The following is a 14,432-nucleotide window of genomic DNA, read 5'->3' as shown; positions in this document are numbered from 1 at the left end:
AGTGTGCCCTACACGTAATAGTGCCCCTGGTAATAATCAGGATATATGAAACATTTAGATTTAGTTGCAATTAGCAAGATTTCAAACATAATTTTGATGTAACAGGATTTATTAATTTATGCACTAAATTGTATTATATCTATTATTCAGGTGAAATAGTGTAGTAAATGCTTGCGTGTGGAACTGGGTATTTTATTAATATAAAAATGAGCTAAAGAGTGCTCATTGTTGCAAAAAATAAAAATAACTCCTGTTATTTCATTGTTGGGTTTTCAATGTAGTGCTTTTCGCAGAATCTGAATTTTGTTTTTTTATATGAGCAGATCACTGAAATATATACAATTATAATACAGTATTGATCACTCTATAATATTTAAAAGATATTCTTTATTTCAATTGAAAATGTTAACACCAATATAGTTTGTTTCGCAGAAAATTTATACTCGTCCAAACACAAGAATTGATAGACAAAGAAATACTGAAAATTGTCCAGGTGATTCTTTCATCAGCATAGACATTACACATCTTTATCGGTCATACTATCAACCCTGGTTATAAAACTCTGTATTTAATCACAACTTTCCCATTAATATGGAAATAACCACTTCAATCCTTCTTATGTATGTATATATATATTGGCTCATCATTTTAAGTGTAATTAGGAAGCTCCTACAGATGAACCACTTCAAGAAACATAAAAAGTGGGTAGGGTTTGAGATCCCTCAGAACGCACACTTGTGTTTTCCATATATTTGATATACTTTTGATATACAATACGTGAACAAAAAGAATGTATTTCTTAAGGCTCTTTCTGAATGCATTTTTCAGCTATGTTTGTGAATGAAATTTCATGTGCATCCAGAAAATCAGTACTCACAGCAGCCTTCCATGACGTGTTGTGCACACCCACAAAAATCAAGATGATCACATATATGAGTTACACATAAACAGGCAAGTTTGTAAACTATTAAAGCGACAATTCGTTAAAAAGAAAATACAAAAAGAAATCATTGATCTTTTCTACAAAAGTACCAATATAGGAACAATTTTGTAACAATGTGGATATTGAAGAGCCAGCTACAAATTGGCCATTGTAGTAAACCATTTTTGATGACAATACCCTAAATATGTTTTTAGAGTGCCTACATAGGTAGCGACACCCACAAACGTTTGCAAGGGGTTACTCTCACAATATAGTTACAAGGTAAACACGAATCCCAAAATAGACCCTTTGGAAACCAGGCTAATGTATGCATTTGCTGTGTACAGATTTGTTTATTGGGTCATAAAAATAGCACATGTATAAAAACTCTGTTTTTAAAATATACACCCTCATTGAATGGCATACAAGTATTCTACACGGTTTATAATTCCTGTGATAGCCTCCTGCAGAGCTTTGGAACAGCAAACCTGTTTAGTATCAAAATATCTAATAAATGTGTTAACTCAAAGCAATGAACATTTTAAACCAGTCACTTGAACACATTTTGGAAAACACATGATTTGCAACCAAGAACAAGGATTTATACCCTTACAATATAGACAGCCTGCAGTGCAGAATCACTGCTTATTTGTTTTTGACAGTACCAAATCTAAAATGGAACCACCAAATATTGTCTTGGTTTACTGGCCTTACTGTGCCATGAGAAAGTAGATGAAAAATGATTGAAAAAAATGCAACCTAAGTATTATCATTTGTATTTTGCCCACTGAATTTTATATGTACTAGGAGCATTACGAAGGCAGTAAATGCACACAGTGAGCCACAAACAAGGTACAAGATTCCCAAGAACGCATTTTTGCCACCCATCCAGGATACGCTGCTGAAAATCACCTTCTTCTTGCCTCCAAAGCTCGATACTGGATATCCTGATAGAAGATTAAGGAAGTAAACATAGTTGAAAGTGAATTCACCACTTTTACAACAAAGTTCGAAAGTTGCACTGTCTCTCAATTACGGCTTGAGAGCCTTGAATACATTTGAATAGTAAACCACATTGGACTGAGCTGCCCTCAAGGGTTAACCATTACAGGTAACAGTCGGGTCAAAACATTTTTGTGGTATTCAATATTCAATTAAATAAAAGTGAGCAACTTGAACACACCTTCCTTAGAGCGTTATTAATATTCCTAAACACTGAATAGAAAGAAAACGTATCCTTTCTAACAGAAGGTTGGAAACCAGAAGTGTAGAGAAAAATAAAATTGATTAGCCAACAAATAACTTCTTTTTATGTACTGCATCTGTAAGTATTCCGCATAATAGATGTTGCCATTGTGGTACTCAATTCACCCAACTTGAAAGGCTGACTGGCTGAGCCTGCCTTGCCGGGATTGAAGCTCAGGACCTTCAGTACATCACATTGGTCTGTAGCAAGCAAGCACTGATCTCACTGACATCCTCCCACACTGAAATACTTTATGCCAAGAAGCATTGTGCACTTGGGTATTCGCTTTATAACCAGAATCCAAGCAATAGTGTTTGGCATCTATGTAGTGATTCCCCATGTGGCTACTAAATACATTTCAGATTCAGGACGTTTCCTGTTGGAGTTGCAGTGGTTGTCTATTCCCAATAAGGGATTGGTTCTTTCTGGACTGATGTCTTCTGGTGAAGCTCCAGCAGCTCTTACCAGGAGATTGGTTGTAGAGGCCTTATTCTGTACAGGGTCCTTTGGCACTGGAAAACCAGTACAGTACTGGCTAAAGTGTCTGCTGATAGACACACGAATCAAAAGTGAAGGGATGGAGCTGCCATATTGACTTGAGAGCCCTTGGGGAGTGGGCCTGGGCACATGGAGTCTCTTGGCCCCATTCTCAGAATGTCATTATGGTAAATTTGAGAAGAGTGGCATTTTGGACAGAGGGGAGCGACTGGGAAGCTTGTGAGGCAGTCCACATGGATACTGCCTGAAGTTACCCTGGAAAAATAGGAGGTTGTCTGTAGGGCATAGTGTATTTTGCAATATTCCTCTCATAATGCTAATAAAAGAGGACAGATAGGAAGGATGCTCACTGCAGACTCCTTCTCATGTTAGATTGCCAACACGAAGATCCAATTGTCTACTTACTCAAGGTACAGCACTGATACACAACCTATTTAAGGACATGAAAAAAAACTATGTGGAATATTAAACAAAACATTACTGTGATAGGGTATTTCTTTAAGGATTTAGGGACAATAGGGGGTCAACAGGAGGTAAAGGGTGGAAGCCTGAAACAACAGGTTTTAAACATGAAGGGTTGCGTTTTGGAACATTAGAAAGTTATAAAGATTTTAAAGGGATGTGCTGTTTCCCCCATGGTTTATCTAGAATTTGAGATGGAGTACTGAACAATACAATTAACAGCTCATTGGAGACTTTAGGGTCTTCAATGTGTGGAAGGTGCTGAGGATCAAGGGAAAGTATACAAACATTCTTACAAAGAGAGGTTTTGGGACCAGAGCTAGCCATGAAGCTGGAAATACGTAGCTCATTCTGTCTACCAATGAAAGGCCCAGCAGGCAATAAGATGGAGAATGAACATGTCCTGGTAGAGTTTGGATTGCACAACAGTAGGAGGATATCACACGTGTAGCCTATAAAGAGGCAACAAAGTACTGGTGTATCCCCAATTTAGGCAGAACTATGCAAAACAATACAGTGGTTAAGAAAGAACTGCTGTTGGTGGGCCACATGTACCAAATGGTTGGCAGACTTATGCCTTTACTGACTCCCGAGCAGGAAGGACCTTTTAGGACAAGGAGGGCAATTTCACACACTCAAATTACTGAGGCGATTCCAGGGACTAACTGATTTCGACTGCCAAGAAATGACTAGAAGATTCAGCCAGTTTCCCTAGGGTTGAGATAATGTAGAGTATATTCGGATTAGTGCTTTGTTATTTTTGACATTTCTCACCCCCCCATCCCCACTATTGATCTGATGCGTTTTGCACCAATAGTACGAATCCTAGATGGGAGGTGCTGCTTGTGAATGTATATGCACCCCTGAGATTGCAGAAGAGAATGCTGGAGTCGTTGGGTCCTATTCTCATAGATATGCAAAACATCACGTGGTGGGGGACTTTAATGACATCATGGGTGCGGGCCTGTACAGACACTCACCCGGACAGACACTCCCTGCTCCTCCTTCGGAACTGCAGTGCTTTTCCAATGAGCTGGGGCTAAAGTGAGGTCTGGCAAAACTTACACCCTCACGAGAGACAGTACTCATTTTTCTTCATGGGCACATGATACTCTGTAGGTGGCGGGGGCAGGGGCAGAATACCTGGCAATGACGCGGTCCAGGAGATGCACTCTGGAAAAATGCCAGGTGCCAATGGCCTCACTGCAGAACTCTATAAACGCCCTGCGGCCCTGCTGCACCACCATCTTCTGAATTTAGTCAAGGCAGCGAATGCAGAGGGGGGCCCTGCCCCCGGCCCTCAACCAGGTCAGTATCGTGGTCATCCCAAAGAAGGGGCAAGCCTCCTGCTCTTTGTTTTTCATATAGGCTCATCTCCCTGCTGAACACCGAAAGTAAGATATTTGCAAAGAACCTCGCCCCAGACTGACAGGAGTGATCTCAGACCTGGTTTATACCGACCAAACCGGCTTCCTGCTGCGGCGGTCCACGAGGCTCAACCTTCGCAGACTGTTCTTATAGCCAGACAGCTACAAGGTGGATTCCGCCCATGGGCACTACTATTGTTGGATGTTGAAAAGCATTTGACTATTGATTAGTGTTACTTGTTTAAGACCCTGAAGCGACTTGACTCTGGCCCCAAGTTTTGCAGATGGATGGCACTCCTGTACAAAGCAGCCATGGAGGCATTAAATGTCAATGGCATGGTCTTTGAGCCACTTGCGGTTGGGAAGGGAACGAGGCAGGCTTGCCCCCCGTTTTCTCTTCTGTTCACCCTCTGCATGGAGCCACTGCCATGCTGGGTTCACCGCAGAGCGGGCATTTTGGGGTTTCACACGGTTTCGGCAGAACTGGAGAAGATCTTGCTGTATGCAGACGATGCCCTGGTGTACTTGACTGATCCGGAATGGTCAGTCTCGGTGCTTCGCTCCTTGGAGTCCTATTCAGTGTTCCGTGTCAACCGTGATAAATCCATTGTTTTTTAATTGAGTTGCTGTGAGGGCCTTGATCCCTCAGTGTGGGGCCTCTGGGTCACAACGGATGGCTTTGGATATCTAGGTATTGAGATTACTCTGGACAGCACGCAGTTTCTGGAGCGGAACCGCCAGCGGGTCGTGAAAGTTCCACACGGAGGTCGAGCACTGGCGCACACTCCTGACTAGCATGGGCAGGACACCCTGTACAAAATGACTGCTCAAGCTGCTTTACGTTTTGCAGAATACAATGTACTCTATCCCTGATCCTCATTTTGACAGTATTGATAAATCGCTTCATACTCTGTTGTGGGACGGTGCCGCCCCAAAGATAGCTCTGAGGACACTATACAGATCTGTGCAGAATGGTGGACTGGCATTCCCGGACATTAGGGCCTATCATAGGGCAGTGCAACTTTACTTCCTCAACAAATGGGGTCATTGCCCGCACGGCGAACTGGCACACCGGATTGCCTGCATGGCTATGTGCAGGCAGACACATCTCCACTAGGTCTATGGGAGGCGGGACTGGCTGCACCTGCCCAAACCGATTAGGAACACATTGAAGGCTGGGATGATGCCACCAGTGCTAGGGGTTGGAAGGGCAAGATGACCCTAGCTACCCCACTTTGGAATATTACAAGTGTTGCTGGAGACTGGGAGGTTAACCAGTTTTGGCCAATGAGAACACATTGGGATCGAGACCTTGGGACATGTACTGGAGGGTGGTGAGGTTAAGTCCTTTGCTGCCCTGCAGCGTGAATTTGCTCTTGCTGAGACCCAATGGTTAAATACTTACAACTTACACATGCTCTCAAGGAAGACCACGTCCTAGGTTTGGACCACCCTGCGTCCTCTCTGTTGGGACATGGGTGTTGGGGGAAGCGGTGGTTCACAAGGCAGTCGACCACCTTTACCCCACTATACTAAATAACACACCTGACCACCAGGGGGACTGCGAAAGAAATAGGAAAGGAACGTTTGGCCCCTGGAGGATGTGGACTGGGAGGCAGTGATGATGGATCCCAGAGAAGTGGCCTTCATGGCCAGGCTGCAATTTATACAGTTTAAAATTCTCCACAGGGTATGCTAAAACAGATCCAGACTCTACAAAATGGGGAGCGAGAGGGTCTGATGCGCCTCGCTGTCACACGATTGAGGGCACATTCATCTGCAAGCATTGGGGCTGCTGGAAGGTGTTGGCCTATTAGGAAGGGCTAGGTGGCGAGTTGGAATCTTAGGTAAGGTAAGCCTTATTTGGTTTTATCTTCAGGTGATATAGATATGCGCCTCATACTTAACATTTTGGGGACATTTAAAGTTTGCTGTTCCCTCATGGTTATTGATTTTCTTCCTGACCAATAGGTCTGATACACCTGCTACACATATAGAAGGTAGGGGTTTTAACAAACCGTTCGCATGTTTTCTCAGATATGTGGGGCATTATAAATACCCCCAAATCACGTGACGACAATAGACACAGTTTTACTTTGAAACACACAATAGACTCACAATAGATGGACGTACTTATCGTGATATGTGTTTGCAGTTTGTCACACCGTCACTTAATTACATTTTGAAACTCTGCAACTTTATGCATGTCGATCTTTACACCTTCTCTCGGTTTTTTGTCAAGGTTTTCAGACGTTAATCTTAATTCTGTTGTTCACAGATTGGGTTTCTTGATATCCCGTTATAAGGGAATCTATTCTTTTTCTAAGACATTTGCGCATATTCACTGGGTTTGATTTCAACCTATTATTTTGGATCCCCTAACAGGATGCAATCACTTTTTAACAGGGGCCTTTTCCCACCATCCACAAATGGATATTTAAGAATGGGCATGTCTGAATTGTTATATAAAGAATATGTTTGTGATACGTACTTCATGTATGTTTTTTCACCAGCCCTGAAGAAGTCTGGGGTTTTGTGCCCTTTGACGAAACATGTATTGGCTGGTTGGATCTCCTAACTCTACATAAACAGAGAGACTGAATACAATCCTGTTTCCTGTGGTCCATTGTTCTTGCAACTACTCTGTTCATTGAATGTTTGTCGATTTATTATGCTAATACACATTTTACACCTATCAAACATGTGCACAGCTTGCATTTTGTTCGTACGAGTGGGCTTTTGGTCCACCATTAGAGGGTTTTACGGGTAAATTTTCCCTCTCCTGTGGCACCGTTTCAGATTTATTCAGGCCCATACATTAACGTGATCAACAGTGCGCTCAGTAGTAACCGGACATAAAAATAACACCCCCCTGTTTTGTTTCATTGGCGAGCTGGAATCTGTTTTGGGGGCTCGCATTCCTAGATCACCACAGGTGATTATCCTGGGCATACTCAATGATGTGGATATTCTGAGAAAGCAATTGGTGTTTTGCATGTTGGGTTTTGTGGTAGCCAGCACGACCTTGCCAGCTGCTGGGGAGGATTGGGGAACCCACTAGGACCATGTGGCGAAGGGGGTGAATCAATGCCTGGAGGTGTACAAAAGCAGGGGATGCCCCAAGAAATTTGAGAAAGTGTGGGGACACTATGAAGGTCTGACGGATGACTATGAAGATGCCCCAGGAGAGGGGCCCTCGTCGTACTAGGTGGCGGTCACAATAAAGGGGCTGGGTGGTCCACATCCAGACTGCGGCCTGGAACACCTGCTATGATGTTAAGTGCTGGGCGCAGGCGGTGACTGGTTCGCTGTGGATACTGAAACGGGCCTGTGGGATTAACACATGTATGTTTCTTTCTTATGCTGTTTTGTACAACAATAAAATATATATTTTTTTTAAGGTATGAATCCTTTTGGGGGACCATGTTTTAATTCAAAGTCTGGATGAATGTGATGTATCATAAATTAAGGATGAGTTGTAATTTTAGGAGTAATGGAATTTAAACAGCTTTTTTTCTTTTTTGTGCTTTTGCTCCCAAATTATTTAAGCTTCGATTGAGCTGTAGCCCTCGGCAGAAGAAGCTGGTTCATCTTTTGGTAGCATGTAGTGATAAAAAAATAAAAAAAATCTGGCGCTGGTTGTTTATAGGTATTTACAACAGCGTCATAGTTAACATGTAGTTGCTTGGACTTCTTAATGTCATTTGTTTAGTCTGTACTGCAGTGGCTGTGCAAAATTCAATAAAGGTACAGGGCTTGAAATCCATTTTATAATGTGTTCCTAATAGGGCGCGAGCAGACTGCTCTGTTGGAGATTAATGATTAGGGAAAAACAATGGTCATTTGGCTTATAGGCAAATTCAAAGTAGCCTTCATAATGGTTAGCAGTCAGGGAAATCTTATTTTTATTAAATAAAGTGTAAGGTTCAGGTGTATGCAAGTCTCTTAACCCTCACGCTGATCTATGGAGTACTAGGAAAGGTACTTTCCACAGAAGGTGTTGATGGTTAGTATTAATGCAAGAGTTACCATTAACTTTGATAGGATTACATTTAGTTCCCGTAAGCAGAGAATCGGCCATGGACCAGGGTTCAATTCCCGACGCGGCAGGGTCGTGGACCAGGGTCAAAATGGACTTGATAATTCTCGCCTCGGTACCTACTCTAACCAGGAACACACTCGGCAACTCTGGGCATTAAGCTTGCCTCATCTCTACAACGGCCCCCCACAGACGCCGGGGATGCCTGGTTTCACCTTGGAGATACCCAGAAAGGGACCATCTCACAGGGATAGCCAGGACGGGTTCCCCAGCGGTCCACAGCGCCGGGACGCCCCCGTTGGTGGGCAGCTGTGCGCTTTACAAGCTTACAACATTTACATTTACATTTCCTTCAGGAGGGAAGAGACGTTTGACTTTTTATTCTTCAGACCGTCCACAAAATCCATTATCCATGGAAAGGTGGCAAATGATGCCTGAGAAGGACATCTTCCACAGGCTGCAATGCTGCCAAATGGTCCTTGGTGGGGGTGCATGCATGTGGGGCGGGGGGGGGGGGGACATTAAACCAGATTTAGCAATTAAAGAAGGGAAGGTTTGTTTTTCTTACTGCTATGTACTTAGCCTCTTAGAGAATATTCATTCAAGAGGAACAGTCAAACGATTTAGTGGAGGTATTTAGGGTCCGTGTAACAAAAATAGACTGACAGTTTCTGCTGGCTTTTCTGGACACTATATTGAAGGTATTTATAGAGTTTGGCTGGCAGGATACTCCATCACACCAACAGCAGATGTACTCTCCGCTGTATTACCTGCCTCTGGTACTCAGAAATGTGTTGGGCTTTATGATTATCTGCTCTAATGAATACTTAAAACTGTGGTTTTCACCCAACCAGGAAAAGACATCCTGTAACAAGTAGGTGTTACAGACTCACTTGTGTACTTGTGAGAGATTTCTGCTTCCTTGGTAGATGGACTGACATGATTGATAGGCTAGGAACCAATTACACAAAGGTAGGACCAGGGACGGACTTCCCGTAGCGGGCACCGGGCATTTCCCTGGTGGGCTGCCAGTGTGGGGGCTGGTTTTGGGCCCCTGGAGGGCCATTTTTGTTACCGGGGGTCTGCAATATCAGCCCCCTGTAACAAAATCAGCTGAAACCGGCCCTAGCAAACAACTCATTAGGATGAGCAGTTTGCCAGGGCTGGGTTCGGTTCCCAGTCCAGCCCTGGGTAGGACTTCAGTTGAGTATCCCGGACCCTTTTTTTCCTGCTTTTTGTATTTTAGACCGCTTGTGGCTTGAACCAGATAATCACAAAGGCATGTTAGGTCATGAAATGGCAAAAACAGATGGTGCTCAGAGAGTTTATCTGGCTTACAGAACCTTCCCCATAGCATTTAATCATTTGCTCTCCTTAGCAGGACAAGCAGATGAGTATTGCTTCATGCAGTGTTTAATTTGAGCTGGTGGTTTTCCGATGCTCAGCACCGGCGCTTAATTGTCAACACCGGTGCTTGTAACAGTCTGCCACAAGGTGACGCTGTTTGATAATTTAGAGTTGACCACAACAAAAGATAATTAGTAATTTAACATAAATTAAAAATGATTACCTGCCGCTCAAGCTGTTCTTATAGCTTTGGGTGCCTGAAATAGTTGTATTGGTACTGTCATTGGCAGCGCTGGTAGGGGCAATGGATGGTGCAAGCTGCAGTGACCTCCTGACCAGAGCCCTGGCACTTATTTATTTACAAATTAAGCACTGGCTTCATGGCTATGGAATAAAAAACTGAATCAAGAGAAATGTTATATTTGAGAAATAGCTCTGCATTTCACTTATTTCCAATGAGTAGGGTGTTTGCTAAAAAAAAGATCGCCTTGCTTGGTTTCAAGAATTCCAGCACTAACTTGGCTAGACACTTAGGCTCACAGTTTTAAAGAGAATTCATAGCTACACTTGGAGGTATATTGAGCTTTTCTTCACATCATTAAGAGGGGAGCTAAGCCAAGAGCCTTAAAGGAGAGCCATGGAATGCAGAAGGGTACTTCAGTCTTTCCTAATGCAGGGTTTTATCTCTTGAAGTACCTTTGCTGGTACTGCACAGGCAGATCTCAAAGAGAGAGAAAGGGAAGATGTAAAGAACACAAATAATTGTTGCTAAGCTTCTGCCTCCTCCTCTCTCACCCACTGTCAAGTGGGAGCAGACAGCCTACATTCACACTTGCGGAATAAAATGGGGTACTCGTTACAACACCCAAGTGGGACTGTGCGATTTGGTTGAAGTGAAATGAGTTCCTGAGATACGGTGTGTTTACCAGGCATGCTTGATAGCAGCGCAATCTTTTCAGGGTGTGTGACCCAGGACTGACTGTGGATATGACACAGATTATCTTTTGTAGTTTCAGAGCTAACAAATCTTTCTGGGCACAAAGGAGCCACCTAAACTAAGTTTCTCCCCATTGCACCAAGTTCTAAAGACTGAGTCTGCGGGTGGCTGAAGATGTGATCTAAAAACGGGGGTTCTCCATCACCTACATTTTTTTGCGCTTTAGTCTACTCTAGGCAGACACTAGTATTTTCCTACCAAAATAAGTGCAATTATCTGCACAAGACAAGAAAAAAGAAATGTAGCTGGCATGACGCCACCATGGCAAAATACCACTGTAATGTTAAAATAGAACAATAACCTCACTTCCTGTGTGGCGCAGCCTACGCTGGACTATTCTTGCACATTATTATAATGGCTCAGCAGAAGGCAGCATTCTGCATTCTGAATTCAGCATTCTGTAAAAACACAGAAAAGAAAAAATGTGGGAAACAAACCAGCTATTCAAAAATAGCAAATTGTTGGGATAATGACTAGAATAGTAAACGGTATTGTATATTGCATTACTAGGTCGAGTAAAAATTTTCTTCAAGATTTCAAATTATTTCAAAAAAGCAATACATGTCGTAACAACTACATCTGTTCGTTCCTCTTCAGCATCACAGTAATTAATGAACTGAGGTATGTGCATACGTCACAATGGACTGTCTAGTTTAAGCTTATGTGTGTGCTGTGTACAGCCCCATTCTCGGGGAAATTTTCCAGGCAAAGAATTGTTATCCAGCAGCTTCTACGCTCACCTAAAATCTAATAGGTTAGCAAAAACTTACAAAATATTCACCAGCAGACCATTAAGACTTCAGGTCAAGCATTAATTGCAGGGGGATATTCAAGGGATGGCTATTGCGTAGAATTCAGAGAATAGACCCCGAATAAACCTATGGTCACTCTGTAGTCTAAGAATCCTATGAAAGGCTGGATGCATCATAGGGAATGTGGGATATCTCGGAGAACAAGCCTTTACCACTGTTCCTAGGTGTGAGGGAGGATCTGGAATTTACTCCTGGAACAGAAACGGAGGGCAATTTTGTACCGTCATAGGTTTAAAAAAGAATAATAAGTGGTTCAGGAAAATAAAACTTAAAATGTTGGACTATGTAAAAGGTCATCCCGTTAAATAACCTGAGGAGTTCCCAGATCATATAAGATTTTTTGAATGCCTGCTTAGTAATTCCAAGTCACCGAGTATTCCACGGTTATCTGCGGTTCAAAGTCGCAGACCAACATTATAAGTTACCTGTCCTGTGGTCTATTGTTAGTGCCTAGGACCTACACTAAAATTATGGTTCCAGTGTTAGGACATTTAACTGCAAGAGTATGGGACTGCAACCCATCTGTATCTCACCAATCTATCCCAAGACATTTGGATTGTAATGTACTGCAAAAAAGATCACATATTGAATTGCACGCTATTCCCAAATCTTTGCACACAATATGTAATGTAGATGTCAATATAGTTTCTCGGATTTGGATAATTTTCAAAACGCCCACCTTAATTTAAAAAGACCATTATTGTTTCTACGGATTATAAAAAGGGAACAAGAGTATTTTCTATTTGTCAATGTACAAACATCTAGCCACGTTTCACGACAGATCTTAGCACCTGATGTTTTCCAGAAAAGGATACTGTAATTCACTTTAAGTTGGTATTTCCCAGCTGGAAGTCCATCCGAGAAATTGCCCTGATCAATTCTGCGGTACAGTTTACGGAAAGATGGAAATGCAGCAGTTCTCATCCACACAATGAAGTCTTCATTGACAAATCCATTATTTAAGGGGTTAGTGGGATCAAGTTCATAAACTGCGTTACGCCAATTCATAGGTTGGACTGTGCCTTTTGGAAAAAATACACAATGACAGTCAGTACAAAGAACAACAAATAATCAAATATTCTAAAGGGTTTGTACAAGCTCAACAAACCTGGAAGAAATACGCTATCCATGAACCAGATACTCCTCTGTTCCTGAAGTTCCCTTGTTAAAGGAATTACTTCTCCCTGGGGTTATAATATACAAAGCCCGTTTGGGGGTGGGGCGGGGGGGGGGGTAGGAAGGAGGGGGCAGGAAATGTCCCAAAAATTATTTTTGGTATTCAACTCAAATGTATACTTCACCAATGAAAAGCTACACAGCATTCATATGCAAGTACAATTTGTTGCCAATTATTTTTTACATGATCTGATTATATGAAATCTTAGCAAAACTGTTTGCAGACCGTGTTAAGATAGCCTACTGTAAAGGTCAATCTTATGAGTTAAAGAGGATTAAAAAAAAAAATCATGTTCTGAAACAGTGCTACTTAGCTTAGGAGTTCATGCCTGTTATGAGATCAGTTGGCAGATTTCCTCCCAAATGTAGATTCTCCATATGACTGTGAAAGGAGGATCTGCATTTTATTAAATACACGGAGGCTATCATTATGTACAACTTCTTTATTGCCACTCTACTCCTCAACAGCACTTCCAAGTCAAGTTACTTCATGAAGCAACCAATACTTAATAATTAGAACACTCTTCTAGATGGTAAAGCCCCTTTGCTTGCCTCTCCCTTTCTCTTTGCATCTGCTCTGTGACTGCAGTAGAAAATAGCCATTCCTCTTTTTCCTTGAAGTAAAACTTTCACAGCTTTGTTGAAAACCCCCTCTGTCCTTATTGTCCATCTAGCAAAATAACAAAGATCATATAAGAAAATATTTTGTACAAAGATTACACTCACATAGAATGTACACCTCCCCTCTCTTTTATATCATTTCCCCAATACCAACACAGGGTGGAAAGGGAAGGATAAAGCTAACCTCCAGATTCTTCTTTCACAGTTTTCTAGATAATCTACATTTTATGTTGAGATTGAAGGCTTTCATTATGCATATTCAAAGCTCCTTAAAGCTGTATTTGCCAAATGCTCAACCAGCTGTAAATAATTATTTTGCAACAACTCTTCACTCAACCAATCAGCTGCCCTCAAAATACCCTCCAAATGCTCGCATTACTATCCATAACCCATCTAAACAAATAGGGTTTTAACTTCTTCAGAGTCATGCCTGATTCACTCATCACCATCTGAACCAATGCAGCAATCATGCACAATGGCTTCACACATGATAGCTGAACCTGATGCACACCACCCTTTCGAAACTCTCTCATGCCGGATACTCTTGCATATAACAAACTAGATACAAATTGAGATGTTCAATACATTTGATAGAAAATAATGTTTGCACTCATATTTTTAGTCTTACTTGTCACATGAAACAACACACCCAACAGATTATAATGCCTCTTGTTCACCTTCAATGACTATATATCAAACACCCTCCCTATAGAAACTAAGGATAGAAAAGGTGCCAACATACCACTTAAGCGGCACAGTGATGAAATGTTTCTTGACAATTTCTTCAACAATTAGCTAGATCTATGGCAGACGTTTCCAAGGGATGCAGACCCCTTTCCACACATCAACCAACCCAGATTTGCTAAGCCTTTATTATACCTCTTTGTAGCGCCTGGGCTCCAATAGGAGCTCTAAAGTCTTGAGCAAAAGACCCTCAAATTCTAT

At 42.1% G+C, this 14,432-nt stretch overlaps 1 protein-coding gene across 1 annotated transcript in view; it reads right to left on the bottom strand.

The window, feature by feature from the left end:
• Window positions 1–367: 367 nt before the first annotated feature.
• Window positions 368–14,432, bottom strand: part of LOC146857344 (cell cycle control protein 50B-like) — a 112,134-nt gene continuing 98,069 nt past the window's right edge. The window contains exons 7-8 of the mRNA XM_085647834.1: window positions 12,506–12,712; window positions 368–1,869 (exon numbers count right to left, since the gene is read on the bottom strand). Of these exons, the coding sequence (XP_085503960.1) occupies window positions 1,682–1,869; window positions 12,506–12,712 (395 nt within the window). The 3' untranslated portion in view covers window positions 368–1,681. The remainder of the gene's footprint in view (window positions 1,870–12,505; window positions 12,713–14,432) is intronic.

This window comes from Triturus cristatus, chromosome 3_2, assembly GCF_964204655.1.
Source record: "Triturus cristatus chromosome 3_2, aTriCri1.1, whole genome shotgun sequence".
NCBI classification, from domain to species: domain Eukaryota; kingdom Metazoa; phylum Chordata; class Amphibia; order Caudata; family Salamandridae; genus Triturus; species Triturus cristatus.
The sequence above is the reverse complement of the archived record's forward strand: the minus strand, read 5'-3'. Positions and strand labels throughout refer to the sequence as shown.